This window comes from Salvelinus alpinus, chromosome 17 (genome assembly GCF_045679555.1).
Source record: "Salvelinus alpinus chromosome 17, SLU_Salpinus.1, whole genome shotgun sequence".
Classification (NCBI taxonomy): domain Eukaryota; kingdom Metazoa; phylum Chordata; class Actinopteri; order Salmoniformes; family Salmonidae; genus Salvelinus; species Salvelinus alpinus.
This window is the reverse complement of record NC_092102.1, coordinates 11984607-12001897: the sequence shown is the minus strand read 5'-3', so window position 1 is coordinate 12001897 and position 17291 is coordinate 11984607. Positions and strand designations below refer to the sequence as shown.

At 41.4% G+C, this 17291-nt stretch overlaps 1 protein-coding gene across 2 annotated transcripts in view; it reads left to right on the top strand.

The window, feature by feature from the left end:
- LOC139542128 (LHFPL tetraspan subfamily member 3 protein-like) overlaps positions 1–13627 on the top strand; it is a 33062-nt gene extending 19435 nt beyond the window's left edge. Inside the window, exons 2-4 of one of the 2 annotated variants that reach the window (XM_071347198.1) lie at positions 6365–6604; positions 7280–7296; positions 7533–13627. In XM_071347198.1, coding sequence (XP_071203299.1) covers positions 6365–6604; positions 7280–7296; positions 7533–7592 — 317 coding nt within the window. In that variant the 3' untranslated portion in view covers positions 7593–13627. Of the gene's footprint in view, positions 1–6364; positions 6605–7279; positions 7309–7532 lie in introns of both variants that reach the window. The other variant, XM_071347197.1, reaches the window with a different exon arrangement.
- Positions 13628–17291: the final 3664 nt, after the last annotated feature.

Sequence of the window (17291 nt, the reverse complement as noted above, 5' to 3'; positions counted from 1 at the left end):
CCTTAGCTTCACCGAAAACCGTTCTCAAAGATCAGGGAGGGAAAATAACTTGGTTCCTTATAGCTAAAACGGAGGGAGTTGTGGTTTTGGGATGTGTCACTGAATAGTTAGGGTAACCTTAGATTGCCCACCCTGATTTTTCCCACCCTGCTGGGTACCTAGGGGACTGGAGCTGGGCACCAGACGATAAATGCACTTGACAGCATATGTGTTGCGACATTGACTTGGAACGGTGGAGAGCTGGGCACAGGGGTTTGAATGAGTTGACACCTCAGGTCCAGACGTAGGAGCCACTTTGAAAAAAGAGAACGCCAGCCAAGTGGAGCAACAGACGGACCAATAATGAAACAGATTGCCCTCGCAGCGTTGATGTAAGGTTTGCCAAGGTTTGGGGCTATGGCTGGCCAGTGGCAGAAGATAGATGATTTATTGTACTATGTTTGTCAGTGATATCACACAGATGATGCAGACCCAAACCACTGTCTTCCCACTGCTGAAAACCTCACACCCTCTCAGGAGTTAGTCTTGTTTTCATTACCGTTTCTTAAAAGTAACTTGTGAGTGTGAACTGAAGAAGTGTAATAATAGTTATTAACAGTGTAATAATGCTCGAATCCAGAGTGATTTAAAAGTTGTAACTCAACTGTTACTCAACCCCCCCATGTGAGTCTGTCTGGTTTGCCAGTGTGCTTGTCCAGTCTGACAAAATAACACAGAAAGCGAAGAGAAAACAACAATGCCAAAGTCTGACAAAAAGGTAACAGAACTGGGCTTCTAGCCTGATTGCCAAATCACAGAAATATTTGATAGTAATTGAATTACCCTCTTGGAGAACAATAGAAACAGCTGTCCTTTTCCCCCTTAGAGGTGTTTCTCTATTGTCTCCTTAATTAAAACTGTACTAAGGTCATTCACACCAACAGGGTAGACTGCATTTTCATTTGCCCTCCCGTCCATCTCCTTTTCTGCATTTCCCCTGCCTCAGGACGAGACGTAGAGAGAGATTATTTGTGTTCAGAGTGACATTGTAGCATGTTTTAACAGCTCATGTAACCCTCTCACCAGGCTCGAATTTGACTCTCACGATATTACCTTACTTATAATATCTGAACTAGAGGTCGACCGATTAATCGGAATGACCGATTAATTAGGGCCGATTTCAAGTTTTCATAACAATTAGAAATCGGTATTTTTGGACACCGATTTGGCAAATTTTTTATTTATATTTTTTACACCTTTATTTAATCTTTATTTAACTAGGCAAGTCAGTTAAGAACACATTCTTATTTTCAATGACGGCCTATGAACGGTGGGTTAACTGCCTCGTTCAGGGGCAGAACGACAGATTTTTACCTTGTCAGCTCGGGGATTCAATCTTGCAACCTTACAGTTAACTAGTCCAACGCTCTAACCACCTGATTACATTGCACTCAACGAGGAGCCTGCCTGTTACGCGAATGCAGTAGAAGCCAATGTAAGTTGCTAGCTAGCATTAAAGTTATCTTATAAAAAACAATCAATCAATCAATCAATCATAATCACTAGTTAACTACACATAGTTGATGATATTACTAGTTAATCAAGCGTGTCCTGCGTTGCATATAATCGATGCGGTGCGTATCGTTGCTCCAATGTGTACCTAACCATAAACATCAATGCCTTTCTTAAAATCAATACACAGAAGTATATATTTTTAAACCTGCATACTTAGCTAGAAGAAATCCAGGTTAGCAGGCAATATTAACCAGGTGAAATTGTGTCACTTCTCTTGCGTTCATTGCACGCAGAGTCAGTGTATATGCAACAGTTTGGGCCGCCTGATTTGCCAGAAGTTTACGTAATTATGACATAATATTGAAGGTTGTGCAATGTAACAGGAATATTTAGACTTAGGGATGCCACCCGTTAGATAAAATACGTAACGGTTCCGTATTTCACTGAAAGAATAAACGTCTTGTTTTCGAGATGATAGTTTCCGGATTCGACCATATTAATGACCCAAGGCTTGTATTTCTGTGTGTTATTATGTCTATGATTTGATAGAGCAGTCTGACTGAGCGGTGGTAGGCAGCAGCAGGCTCGTAAGCATTCATTCAAACAGCACTTTCCTGCATTTTTCCAGAAGCTCTTCGCTGTGCTTCAAGCCTATCAACTCCCGAGATTAGGCTGGTGTAACCGATGTGAAATGGCTAGCTAGTTAGCGGGGTGCACACTAATAGCGTTTCAAACGTCACTCGCTCTGAGACTTGGAGTAGTTATTCCCCTTGCTCTGCATGGGTAACGCTGCTTCGAGGGTGGCTGTTGTCGTTGTGTTTCCCATGCAGAGCAAGGGGAATAACTACTCCAAGTCTCAGAGCGAGTGACGTTTGAAACGCTATTAGTGTGCACCCCGCTAACTAGCTAGCCATTTCACATCGGTAGAGGGATGGAAGCTATACTGTTACACTGGCAATACTAAAGTGCCTATAAGAACATCCAATAGTCAAAGGTTAATGAAATACAAATGGTATAGAGAGAAATAGTCCTATAATTCCTATAATAACTACAACCTAAAACTTCTTACCTGGGAATATTGAAGACTCATGTTAAAAGGAACCACCAGCTTTCATATGTTCTCATGTTCTGAGCAAGGAACTTAAACGTTAGCTTTCTTACATGGCACATATTGCACTTTTACTTTCTCCAACACTTTGTTTTTGCATTATTTAAACCAAATTGAACATGTTTCATTATTTATTTGAGGCTAAATTGATTTTATTGATGTATTATATTAAGTTAAAATAAGTGTTCATTCAGTATTGTTGTAATTGTCATTATTACAAACAAATAAAAAAATCGTCCGATTAATCGGTATCGGCTTTTTTGGTCCTCCAATAATTGGTATTGGTATCGGCGTTGAAAAATCATAATCGGTCGACCTCTAATCTGAACAGCATGGGATATTAGGTGAGAAGGACATCTCCAATAAGAATCCCTATTGTAAACTCGCTAGGGTGATGACAACTAGAGTATTAACGTTAACTTCAGATAGAATGATATGCTTTCCCATGCATTTAAATGACACTGAAACAGTAAATGACTCCACCAAGGCAACAGACATAAGGTTCAATATGTATATTATCACATTTTCAATGTACCACATCAAAAGAAATGAAAATAATAAACCCCAATGATTTTTCACAACCCATGTCCAAATTACTGGCAAGCTTGCTTAAACCCGTTGGCGCGCGTTGGAGCTCAAAAATATTACGACACGCATAAAGTCCCGAAGCATCCCACCGTTGTGGTTACTCACTACTTGTAGATATTTCCTCGGCGGAGTATAGCAGTTCCGTGCAGGTGTCCTCACAAGATCCAGCTATCAATGCAGACAGTACTCCTTAGCAGCAACAGATATCCCAAGGAAACATGAACTTGTTAATCTTCCCAAGCAATTCTCTCCAGGGTCTCGCACGTTGCTAGGCTAACCTCGAGGCTGTCAAATACCTCCACGATGAGACGGTAGCTTCGGTCTCTACTAAGTCTTTCTTAACAAAATAATAATAACTCTCTTATAAAGTCAAATCAGTATTTCCCTTCAAAACTCGGTAGGTATGGGTTTTCTTCTATTTTTTATCGTCTTCGTCTTCTTTCATAGATTTTCTTCACCAACATTGATAATGTCTCTCCATCTCTCTTTCAACGCCTCTCCCTCTTTTTTCAACGTCTCTTTCTCCCAGGCTTCCTGTTAACCAGGTCAACTCTTCCAATGGCCTCAGTTTAACAAGCTACCTTATTGGTCAAAACTTAAACTTAAAAGTAAACCAACCTATTCACTTGTACATTAAAGAAATATTTATTCAGAAGAAATGCATTAGCAACATTACAATTCAGGAGAAATTCAATCACCTTTTAAATCTAATACCAATTAATTATAAAAAATAAACGATATACTTTGTTTTAACAAGGGTATTGCACTCATATCAAAGCAAATGGAGTAAGATTGAGATTATTCAAGTACAGCACTTGACAGACTGTTTTGACACTTTCATTTTACTTATTGGAGCCCTGGGGCCCCACAACATTGTGTTTGCATGGTTAAGAGAAGAATACAACTCCAGAGTAATTATGGTCAAATGGGGCCCAGAGCTCTCATCATGATAATGGGACTAGATGTATAAAGTGCAGCACATATGTTATTTAACACTTTAACACTTTAAACACATGCCCACAACATGTTAGCCATAATCTACTCATTCTTTACCAGAAACGTCTTATTTTTTCTTCTTCTCACATTGGCCTCTTCAGCCACGTGAACCATGGTGCTCCAGGATATTTTGAATGTTCCAGATCTGGCTTACCAACATTACTGCCCTCAGTTGTCAAAAAGCATCAGTCTGATGGGTGTGAGAATAAACCCTATGGTGCTGCTAGGCCCACAGCTCCTAGTGACCTTCTCCGTTACACAGCCTGAACTGCTTCAAATGCTCATATCTCAACTGAACTGCCCAGGTCTACTACACATGGTAGCATACAGACACTAAAGGCTCTGAAATGTTTCTTTGAATTGGGGTCTTTTGGAGTTTATTATTTAGTTGTGAGAGTAAGCGATGAGGTGCGAGGAGGTGAAAAAAAAGTGAGCGGAAAGAGAGAACAGGTATGTGTGTGTGTGAGAGAGAGAGAGAGAGAGAGAGAGAGAGAGAGAGAGAGAGAGAGAGAGAGAGAGAGAGAGAGAGAGAGAGAGAGAGAGAGAGAGAGAGAGAGAGAGAGAGAGAGAGAGAGAGAGAGAGAGAGAGAGAGAGAGAGAGAGAGAGAGAGAGAGAGAGAGAGAGAGAGAGAGAGAGAGAGAGAGAGAGAGAGAGAGAGAGAGAGAGAGAGAGAGAGAGAGAGAGAGAGAGAGAGAACTAAAAGTGGGCCAGCTCTACTGCTCTACTCTGTAGCTCTGTCTCCTCCTCACTCCTCTCCCTGGCTGCTGCCTTTGAAGTTCTCTGTACAAGTTCAGAAATATCTTATGAGAGGGGAGAAACAGAAGGGAAAAGAAGAGAAAAGGCAACTTCAAAGCGCTTGGATTTTGTTTCTCAGAACAAGATATTTGTGGTGCAATGATTTTCAACCTGGAGGCCATATAAATAAAAAGGGGGTTAGTAGGCCTGAAGGCCAGCAGACCAGCAAGGCTGGGGAGGGATGTAGTGCACACTGCTGAGTGTTACTCACCAAACCTCAGGGGAAGCTTTACAGGGCCGACTGAGGAGGAGAAAGACCCTTCCAATAGAAAATCCGAATGTCTAGTATAGTCCAAATTTAGTACAAGCATTTCTACATTTAGCTGCACGATCAAACGTTGTTATTATTAGAGAGTTTCAGGCTTGTGTCTTTTCATCTGTGTGTCTATGTTTGCAGTTGCATAATGCCATCGTTATCCACCGGACTGTCTGAGCTCAATACCGTTGATGGATGAGCTGCTTGGGAATAATGGGAAGCCGTGTGTTTGGCGCTGCTCAGCAGTATTGGGAATATCATCTGGGAGGCAATCTTACAAGCACATTAGTATGGGATCAGCAGAGAGGTTGCAGTGAGCTCAGCAGCAGCGAGGCAGACGAGGGGGAATCGGAGACTCCCGGGACAGAAGAATGAGTGAGAGTTGGGGACTCAGAGAGGCCCAGAGCTGAAAGATAAGCAGCAGCAGGAACATCAGCAGAAAAGACCCTGTTCCACCCCACCAACCCTGAGAGCCAGGCACAGGGATCTTACTTACTCTCTCACTCAAAGAAGAGTGACTCATGACTTCTATGTGATTTTCCATGCCAATGCTAATGTCTCCTTCATGTCTCCTCTAAAACATTATAGCAATTACAGCAATTATGGTTTGCATTTTTTTTATTGCCTATACTGTATTTGGACCATAGAGATCTCAACCTTGTATCTGTGACAATTATGGCATCTGTGAAGTTATGGACTCGGCACTGTGGCTATCTCCATTTTAAAGTAGTTTAAAAAAAAGTGTAAAGCTATCCGCAATGCTGGAGTCTGGAATCAAATCTTGTGTCATTCATTTATTGTGGCCACAAGATGGCGGTCATATAGCTTAAAGCCATTTACAAAGTAGGCAAACCAATTTGAAGAAGACAATGCTCTGATCATTGGCTGATCACTCCCAACCCATAGGAATCCCCACTCAGATGACTACTTTAAAATGACGGAAACCCTCAATGATAATGTCTATGCAAAAAACACTTATTTACATGTAATGATCTTTAGACATCTCTAGGATTTTTACTGGTCTTTTGATGACAATGTAATAAAAGTTTAGCTTTTGAATCACGCGTCCATGTTTTCCATAGACTCTAGCTCCTTAACATCCTCTCTCTCTTCTCTCTCCCCCCAGCTGTATGCCTGGTGTTGGGCTGTGTAATCTTTCCAGATGGCTGGGATGCAGAGGTGGTGCGGGACCTGTGTGGGGAAGAGACGGGGAAGTATACCCTGGGTAACTGCTCTGTCCGCTGGTCTTACATCCTTGCTATTATCGGCATCCTGGACGCCCTGATCCTCTCCTTCCTGGCCTTCGTCCTGGGAAACAGACAGAACAACATGTTCCTGGAGGAACGCAAGGCTGACAACAATAAAGGTGAGGGATGGATTAGACCAAGACAAGACTCTCTATATAATGTACTTCTTTTAACCAGGACCCATTGCATAACCTGCTCTGATAGTTGACATGATTTCTGAATGATAAAATAATACATCTGGTATTGTTATTAGGTCGATCAGTCTAGCCTATTGCACTCACCGTGAAACTGCATGAATGAGGGTAGGAATGTCCACCAGAGTCTGTTCTCACTGTTTGCACAGGATTGCATCAGACTGGTCTGATCATATTGAGTTATCAGAGCGGAGAGGCGTTCGTTCAGGGGACCTTTGAAGAGATTGATGTCAGAATCTTATATGAAGTGTTCTAAAACTCACTGTCGCCATTATGACAGAAAAGTAATAGACCCCTCATGAAGTTGTTAACTGTCAGATCAGAGGATTACACTGTTTGGTAGGGAAATGCCAAAGTATCGTGATTTATTTATACTATACGCGCTATGGTGGTTTCCATGGTTACTCACCAGCTTTCAGTGGGATATGCCAGTATCTATATATCACCTGCAGTGTCTCTCTCACCACTCATCTGATTAACCCTGCACTAACTCACTGATAGAGATTATACTGTGTGTAATATTGTATGTGCTGTACAGGGCTTCAACAGAATGTATATTTTTGACACTGTTTACAACAATATTTTACTTTGTTCTCGCAGATTTTGCTGTGTCCGGGGTAAGTGACTTCGTAAGTGAACAGTACACAGTGTCATGGCTTCGTGCATGGTGCAGTTATTGTCTAAATTGATCAGTGTGTTTGTCCCATTAGTCCCGTCTTGTATAATATGTGTTTTGGCTGAATGAGTTCAAAGCACTGTCTGGTTCTGTATTGTAATACATTGCTATATAATTTGTATTATTTCAATATCCTTACATGATGCCCTGCTGTGATACTTTTTTTCTTGCCCTTAGATTGAGGTCCGGGACAGAAGAAGCGACCCAAGGTATGTTGGAGTCCAGCGGTTGTACTGATGGGATCTTTAGGATGACCAGGATGACCACCTCTCCTCTACTCCCTGCCATCCAGTCATCCGGCTATATGTGCAGACCACATGTATAGATGTAGGATCTTAATTTGAGCCAGTTTGCTACAGTAGGGAAATGTGAATTATTATGTAGATAATAAAAAATGGACATTTTTTGTCGGGGCTGATCCATTTTTTTGGAATGGAAAATCAAGTCTGAAATTTCAACGTGGAAATAACAAACTTCAGAAGTCTTTTTAAACCTCAGATACACTACAAGTTCAACATTTACTGCATTGCAAGAAAGTTCTCCTGCAACAAGGTGATCAAATGAAGAGCCTACATCTGTACAGCATTCCGTGTTATGAAACTGGGAGAAAGCATATTTTACAAAGGCACTATGATGTTGTAAAGTGCATTAACAATACTTTTAAAAAATGACAATATTTGTAAATATTATGTGTCCAAAAGGAACTATATATTGCAGCTTTACAGAAACCGACATCTCTGGGAATCTATGTACTGTATATACAAAGTAATGTATACAGTATATTGGTACTGGTACATTGGGCAAAAAAACAAGATCATCCAACAATGAAAATGTTGTTCAGTGTATTTCTACCCTTTGCATAACGATTTGAGTAAAGGGTAGAATAAAGTATAACAAAACAAATATTTTGTAAACATTTAATATACCCTACAAAACTAAGCTTTTGGTGTTTCTTTTTGAAGGTATTTACTGTAAACAGTGAAAATTTTTGAATAATTTTTGAAATTATTCAACTGAAACAGGGTAGATTAAAGAAATGATCTGGTAGATAGATGACATGAAAACGTAATATTTGGCATTCATCTCTCAGAAGGAAGCCCTGTATGCTGCATTCTCTCGGCACTGAGACACTCCGGCCACAGGTCTCCACCATACCGTCCAAACAGGCCTTCTACAGCACATTGCAGTGACCAACACACACTGTGCCAGGCTGCCAGCCCAGATGGGCTTTCAGTGGGCCTGTGTGTAATTAACCTTAACACCCCACAATGGGAAAAGTATCCTGGTAAAAATATACGTAGAGGCAGCGTTTCTACTAACTTTTAAAATGAATATTTTCAAATGGTATCTAGTGAAGGACTACACATTTGCACTTATTGTCCATCATCTTTGCTACACTGTATACAGTTATTGTCCATCATCTTTGCTACACTGTATACAGTTATTGTAAATTGAGAAGCTATGTATGTTTAGGTGGCAGCCGATCCTCAGGAAGCTGTACTGTAAGACAGCAATTACTGTACACTGATTCAAACACTATTGTTCCTCCAGAATAGAGCCTTGGGTCTGATGAGACACTTCAAGATTTCAAGCATAGCTTTTGTGACCCAATGAGCACACAAACCTTAACCCAATGAGCAAACTACTGTACCTTTAGGTGCATATGGAACTCTATAATACAGATGGGATACATAACCAGTGACTCAAATGTTTTATTCTGGCTTCAAAGTAGCTCTGTCCTGTCTTTGTCCCATCACTTAACTCAGTGGGAGGCCTCTTTAAATAACAGGCAACTAACAGAGTCAAGGAGAAGAGTAGGCTTCTATAGACACTCACAAAAAGAGACACTGGGGATAGATACAGTAATACAGATATACATAATCTAAAAGATTTTAGATATTAGTCTCAATCAGTTCCTACTTTTTAAAATATCTTACCCACAAAAATGTTGCCAAAATGTTGCCATCATTTGAAAAATATATCAATGATAACTGGAGGATTGTTTTTGTATATTGAAGTATAATACTGTACATGTGATTGTTGAGTATTTCTGCTCACATTTTAGTTGTATGTGCTATTGAATGAAGCAGTAATGTATTGTGAGTTTTTCACAGAAAATGTGATGATGATCATTCAGTCACTCACTTTGTAAGGCGACACTTATTGATAGAGTGATGGTCCAACAACAAAAACAACTACAACAGCATCAAATAAGAGTTTCTCATTGTCTAATGACTGTCCAATTATATAAATGTGTCAAAATCCTGTAGCCTGCATTCGGAAAGTATTCAGACCCCTTGACTTTTTCCACGTTTTGTTACGTTACAGCCTTATTCCAAAATTGATTTAAATGTTTTTTCCCTCAATCTACACACCCTATAATGACAAAGCAAAAACATGATTGTATACATTTTTGCAAATGTATAAAGAATTTAACGCTGAAATATGACATTTACATACAGTTGAAGTCGGAAGTCTACATACACCTTAGCCAAATACATTTAAACTCAGTTTTTCACAATTCCTGACATTTAATCCTAGTAAAAAATTCCCTGTTTTAGGTCAGTTAGGATCACCACTTCATTTTAAGAATGTGAAATGTCAGAATACTACATTTGGTAGTATTGCCTTGAAATTGTTTAACTTGGGTAAAACGTTTCGGGTAGCCTTCCACAAGCTTCCCACAATAAGTTGGGTGCATTTTGGCCCATTCCTCCTGACAGAGCTGGTGTAACTGAGTCAGGTTTGTAGGCCTCCTAGCTCGCACACGCTTTTTCAGTTCTGCCCACAAATGTTCTATGGGATTGAGGTCAGGGCATTGTGATGCCACTCCAATACCTTGACTTTGTTGTCCTTAAGCTATTTTGCCACAACTTTGGAAGTATGCTTGTCGTCATTGTCCATTTGGAAGACCCATTTACGACCAAGCTTTAAGTTCCTGACTGATGTCTTGAGATGTTGCTTCAATATATCCACATAATTTTCCTGCCTCATGATGCCATCTATTTTGTGAAGTGCAGCAGTCCCTCCTGCAGCAAAGCACCCCCACAACATGATGCTGGCACCCCCGTGCTTCACGGTTGGGATGGTGTTCTTCGACTTGCAAGCTTCCCCCTTTTTCCTCCAAACATAACGATGGTCATTATGGCCAAACAGTTCTATTTTTTAAAAAAAAGTAGGATCTTTCTCCCCATGTGCAGTTGCAAACCGTAGTCTGGCTTTTTATGTTGGTTTTGGAGCAGTGGCTTCTTCCTTGCTTAGCGGCCTTTCTGGTTATGTCGATATAGGACTGGTTTTACTGTGGATATAGATACTTTTGTGCCTGTTTCCTCCAGCATCTTGACAAGGTCCTTTGCTGTTGTTCTGGGATTGATTTGCACTTTTCGCACCAAAGTACGTTCATCTCTAGGAGACAGAACGCGTCTCCTTCCTGAGCGGTATGATGGCTGTGTGGTCCCATGGTGTTTATACTTGCGTACTATTGTTTGTACAGATGAACGTGGTACCTTCAGGCATTTGGAAATTGCTCCCAAGGATGAACCAGACTTGTGGAGCTCTACACATTTTTTTCTGAGGTCTTGGCTGATTTCCTTTGATTTTCCCATGATATCAAGTAAAGTTTGAAGGTAAGCCTTGAAATACATCCACAGGTACACCTCCAATTAACTCAAATTATGTCAATTAGCCTATCAAAAGCTTCTAAAGCCATGACATCATTTCTGGAATTTTCGTGTATGTAAACTTCTGACCTACTGGAATTGTGATACAGTGAATTATAAGTTAAATAATCTGTCTGTAAACAATTGTTGGAAAAATTACTTTTGTCATGCACAAAGTAGATGCCAAAACTATATTTTTATTTTTTATTTCTATTTTACCTTTATTTAACTAGGCAAGTCAGTTAAGAACAAGTTCTTATTTTCAATGATAGTCTAGGAACAGTGGGTTAACTGCCTTGTTCAGGGGCAGAACGACAGATTTGTACCTTGTCAGCTCGGGGATTTGATTTTGCAACCTTTCGGTTACTAGTCCAACGCTCTAACCACTAGGCTACGCTGCCAAAACTATAGTTTATTAACAAGAAATTTGTGGAGTGGTTGAAAAACTTGTTTTAATGACTCCAACCTAAGTGTATGTTAACTTCTGACTTCAACTGTAAGTATTAAGACCCTTTACTCATCACTTTGTTGAAGCACCTTAAGCAGCGATTACAGCCTCAAGTCTTCTTGGGTATGATGCCCCCAAGCTTGGCACAACTGTATTTGAGGAGTTTCTCCCATTCTTCTCTGCAGGTTGGAAGGGGAGCGTCACTGCACAGCTTTTTTCAGGTCTCTCCAGAGATGTTCGATCGGGTTGCCCTTGAGTGGCTGGGCCACTCAAGGACATTCAGAGACTTGTCCCGAAGCCACTCCTGTGTTGTCTTGGCTGTGTGCTTAGGGTTGTTGTCCTGTTGGAAGGTGAACCTTCGCCCCAGTCTGAAGTCTGGAGCGCTCTGGAGCAGGTTTTCATCAAGGATCTCTCTATACTTTGCTCCGTTCATCTTTCCCTTGATCTTGACTAGTCTCCCAGTCCCTGCCACTGATGCTGCCACTACCATGCTTCACCGTAGGGATGGTGCCAGGTTTCCTCCAGACGTGACGCTTCACATTCAGGCCAAAGAGTTCAATCTTGGTTTCATCAGACCAGAGAATGTTGTTTCTCATGGTCTGAAAGTCCTTTAGATGCCTTTGGGAAAACTTCAAGCGGGCTGTCATGTGCCTTTTACTGAGGAGTGGCTTCCACCTGGCCACTCTACCATAAAGGTCTGATTGGTGGAGTGCTGCAGAGATGGTTGTACTTCTAGAAGGTTATCCTACCTCCACAGAGGAACTCTGGTGCTCTGTCAGAGTGAGAGTGACCATCGGGTTCTTGGTCGCCTCCCAGACCAAGCACCCTTCCCCAGATCTGTGCCTCGACCCAATCGTGTCTCGGAGCTCTACAGACAATTCCTTTAACCTCATGGCTTGGTTTTGGCTCTGACATGCACTGTCAACTGTGGGACCTTATATAAACAGGTGTGTGCCTTTCGAAATCATGTCCAATCAATTAAATTTACCACAGGTGGACTCCAATCAAGTTGTAGAAACATCTCAAGGATGATCAAAGGAAACAAGATGCACCTAAGCTCACATTTTGATTCTCATAGAAAAGGGTCTGAATACTTATGTAAATAAGGTATTTCTGTTTTATATTTTGAATATATTTGCAAAAATGTCCTAAATAAATTATATATTTTTTATTTCATCCATTTTAGAATAAGGCTCTAACGTAACAAAATGTGAAAAAAGGTAAGGGATCTGAATAGTTTCTGAATGCACTGTACAGCGCCCTCTGTAATTGTTGGGACAGTGAAACATTGTTTTCTTCTTTTGGCTCTTTACTCGAGTACTTTGGATTGGAAATGATACAGTTAATGATACATGTTAAAGTGCAGACTGTCTACTTTAATTTGAGGGTATTTAAAATGTGAATATTTGAAAATGTCAGTATTTGAATACTGAATAAGGATGAGTGAGAACGTTACATACGCACAAATATCATAACCCCCCCAAAAAATGCTAACCTCCCATGTTATTGTAATGGTGAGAGGTTAGCATGTCTTGGGGGTATGATATTTTTGCATCTGTAACTTTCTGACTCATCATTATTCACCATTCAGGACTATCCGTAATCATGGTAGCATCCACATTAATGTAGAAGTGTGAAGAACATATTATATTCTTATTTACAATAAAAAGTACTCCAAAATGACACAATACATTATTTACCATTCACTTCTATTGGGCACAAAATAATCTGAAACCCAACTAAAACAAACAGCAAATGCATCCAACAAGTTTGTAGAATCACAAGCTTGGTGTGATCATTGCGTGCTAGGAATTTGGGACCAAATACTAAACTTTTGACCACTTGAATACACATAATTTAATTTGTCCCAATACTTTTGGTCCCCTAAAATGTGCTGTAATTTCTAAACGGTTCACTCGAAATGGATGAAAACACCCTCATGTCAAATCTGACAGTCGGCAATGTAACCTCAGAGGCATTGTATAATTCAAATCCAAAGTGCTGGAGTGCAGAGCCAAAATAACAAAATTAATTGTCCCAATAATTACGGAAGGCACTGTATCTGAAATGTTCAAGTCAAATGTGTGAATAAAGTTCAAATTCGCCATCTGACATTACTGTTAGAAAGTATTTGGAGAAGGTCAAATAAATATGCTTTACTTACAGAGGAGGCTAGTCGTTATTTGTCCAGGAGCTGCTGATCCTTATCCTGATAACACGTGTTGGACAGGGGCAGTGTATAGAGCATCATGTGCCCCTCTAACAGAAAGTGAGTCACCAAGGAGGAATTCAAGGCCATAGGATGGCATTGAGAAGAGAGCCTCTCAAATTCTCAGTCTGTCATAACAGTCCATCATCAGTCTGGTCTTCACTGTGTGGTCCTCTGACCTACCTACCACAGTTGGCCTACTATCAGAGAAAAATCAAAAAGTCAACACAGCCCTGCCACATCAATATTGGCAATTACACAATAGATGGAAGCAGAGCAATCATAGTCCCATTTACAATAGGCAAAACAAGACGATGTTTGCCTCACATTCCAGCATGACTGACGACAAAAGACACCAGCCTGACGTTGATGTGACCGCAGCAGTTGTCTTAGCGGTTGTGATGTTCGGTTGGTCTGGGTTGAGGGGTGACTGGTGGTAAGCGGGAATACAGACTTCATCTGTTTCCAGTTGGCCTGTCAGAGGGCCACCACACGATCCAGTCACTTAGACTCTGGGACCATTTGTTTTCCTTTCTCTCAAAGCAAGCTTTGCTTACTGGCTAGGTAGCCTGGTGGAAGACAGACATAAACACAGCAACAAAAAAAGAAAGAAACGTCCTCTCACTGTCAACTGCGTTTATTTTCAGCAAACTTAACATGTGTAAATATTTGTATGAACATAACAAGATTCAACAACTGAGACATAAACTGAACAAGTTCCACAGACATGTGACTAACAGAAATGGAATAATGTGTCCCTGAACAAAGGAGGGGTCAAAATCAAAAGTAACAGTCAGAATCTGGTGTGGCCACCAGCTGCATTAAGTACTGCAGTGCATCTCCTCCTCATGGACTGCACCAGATTTGCCAGTTCTTGCTGTGAGATGTTACCCCACTCTTCCACCAAAGCACCTGCAAGTCATTTCTGGGGGGAATGGCCCTAACCCTCACCCTCCGATCCAACAGGTCCCAGACAAGCTCAATGGGATTGATATCCGGGCTCTTCGCTGGCAATGGCAGGACACTGACATTCCTGTCTTGCTGGAAATCCCGCACAGAATGAGCAGTATGGCTGGTGGCATTGTCATGCTGGAGGGTCATGTCAGGATGAGCCTGCAGGAAGGGTACCACATGAGGGCGGAGGATGTCTTCCCTGTAACGCACAGCGTTGAGACTGCCTGCAATGACAACAAGCTCAGTCCGATGATGCTGTGACACACCGCCCCAGACCATGACGGACCCTCCACCTCCAAATCGATCCCGCTCCAGAGTACAGGCCTCGGCGTAACGCTCATTCCTTCGACGATAAACGCGAATCCGACCATCACCCCTGGTGAGACAAAACCGCGACTCATCAGTGAAGAGCACTTTTTGTCAGTCCTGTTTGGTCCAGCGACGGTGGGTTTGTGCCCATAGGCGACGTTGTTGCCTGTGATGTCTGGTGAGAACCTACAAGCCCTCAGTCCGGCCTTTCTCAGCCTATTGCGGACAGTCTGAGCACTGATGGAGGGATTGTGCGTTCCTGGTATAACTCGGGCAGTTGTTGTTGCCATCCTATACCTGTCCCGCAGGTGTGATGTTCGGATGTACCGATCCTGTGCAGGTGTTGTTACATGTGGTCTGCCACTGTGAGGACGATCAGCTGTCCGTCCTGTCTCCCTGTAGCGCGGTCTTAGGAGTCTCACAGTACGGACATTGCAATTTATTGCCCTGGCCACATCTGCAGTCCTCATGCCTCCTTGCAGCATGCCTAAGGCACGTTCACGCAGATGAGCAGGGACCCTGGGCATCTTTCTTTTGGTGCTTTGCAGAGTCAGTAGAAAGGCCTCTTTAGTGTCCTAAGTTTTCATAACTGTGACCTTAATTGCCTACCGTCTTAATTGCCTACCGTCTGTAAGCTTAACGAACGTTCCACAGGTGCATGTTCATTAATTGTTTATGGTTCATTGAACAAGCATGGGAAACGGTGTTTAAACCCTTTACAATTAAGTTATTTGGATTTTTACAAATTATCTTTGAAAAACAGGGTCCTGAAAAAGGGACGGTTAAACCCTCCCGCTTGTGTCTGTGAATGTGGGTGCACATAATTGTATATGCGTAATAATGTGGCTAAAGGCTTTACAACAATACAGTTCATTGTACATGAGTGGAAAAAATTAGACATTATTTAGTAGGCCTACATGCTGACATGTTTTTTTCTGGAAATGACCTCAAAAACATATACAGTACATGAATTGTATTGTTTCATTATTTCCTGAATTGGTTTCTCGCCTGGCATAAATGTTGAAGCCTATGACAATGAATGATCTACCACACTGCCTTATGTTTTTATTGCAGTCGCAAGCCATATCTACTGTAGCAAATATGCACAGACAAGTACAACATTTTCCCTTAGAAATCATACTATGCTTACAGTAGCCTACATAGTGTTGATCCACTAATTTATGCATGCCCTTACAATTACTGTAATAAGTGCAGTAAATGCAACACAGCTCTATTAACTCCTTCCTGACAGTTAAACTGTTTCAGACAGGTGAGGTAACTAATGTAGTTCTCACTCCATTCAAAGCCACTCTCCCATTTCTTAAATGTCTCTGAACACCCTCAGTATCCATGACCATTAAAATGTTATGGAAGTTTAGTTTTCCTCAACAATATAACCCAGTCATGACTTCACTCCCAGATAGCTTCTCCGTGTAATTAAATGCGTCGACTCGAGGCGTTCTCATCCAGAAAGACCTACGCAGGTTGCCTCTGTCACCAAGTCATAATGACGCACCTACAGTCGTATAGTAGACATTGCTTCTTGTGTGGGTGTAATGTGCTGTGTGTGTGTGTGTTTGTCTGCACATGCGTACGTGCATGTGTGTGTTGCGTGCGGGTGTGCATGTGCATGTGCATGTGCATGTGCATGCAAGAAAGTGGGAAAGAGAGAGCAAAAGACAGAGAGAAAGAAACAATCTCCATCCTAGAAAGACTCTGTGATGAACCACAGCCATGACAGCAGGAAGCATAGCCACAGGAAACCCAGATGGTCAGGTAGGATGGCCAGTATGAAAAAAGTATGAAAATGTATGCACTCGCTCTGGATAAGAGCGTCTGCTAAATTAATAAAATGTAAATGTAAAATGTAATGACCGACATTTCAGTTATATACAGTGGGGAGAACAAGTATTTGATACACTGCCGATTTTGCAGGTTTTCCTACTTACAAAGCATGTAGAGGTCTGTCATTTTTATCATAGGTACACTTCAACTGTGAGAGACGGAATCTAAAACAAAAATCCAGAAAATCACATTGTATGATTTTTAAGTAATTAATTTGCATTTTATTGCATGACATAAGTATTTGATCACCTACCAACCAGTAAGAATTCCGGCTCTCACAGACCTGTTAGTTTTTCTTTAAGAAGCCCTCCTGTTCTCCACTCATTACCTGTATTAACTGCACCTGTTTGAACTCGTTACCTGTATAAAAGACACCTGTCCACACACTCAATCAAACAGACTCCAACCTCTCCACAATGGCCAAGACCAGAGAGCTGTGTAAGGACATCAGGGATAAATTGTAGACCTGTACAAGGCTGGGATGGGCTACAGGACAATAGGCAAGCAGCTTG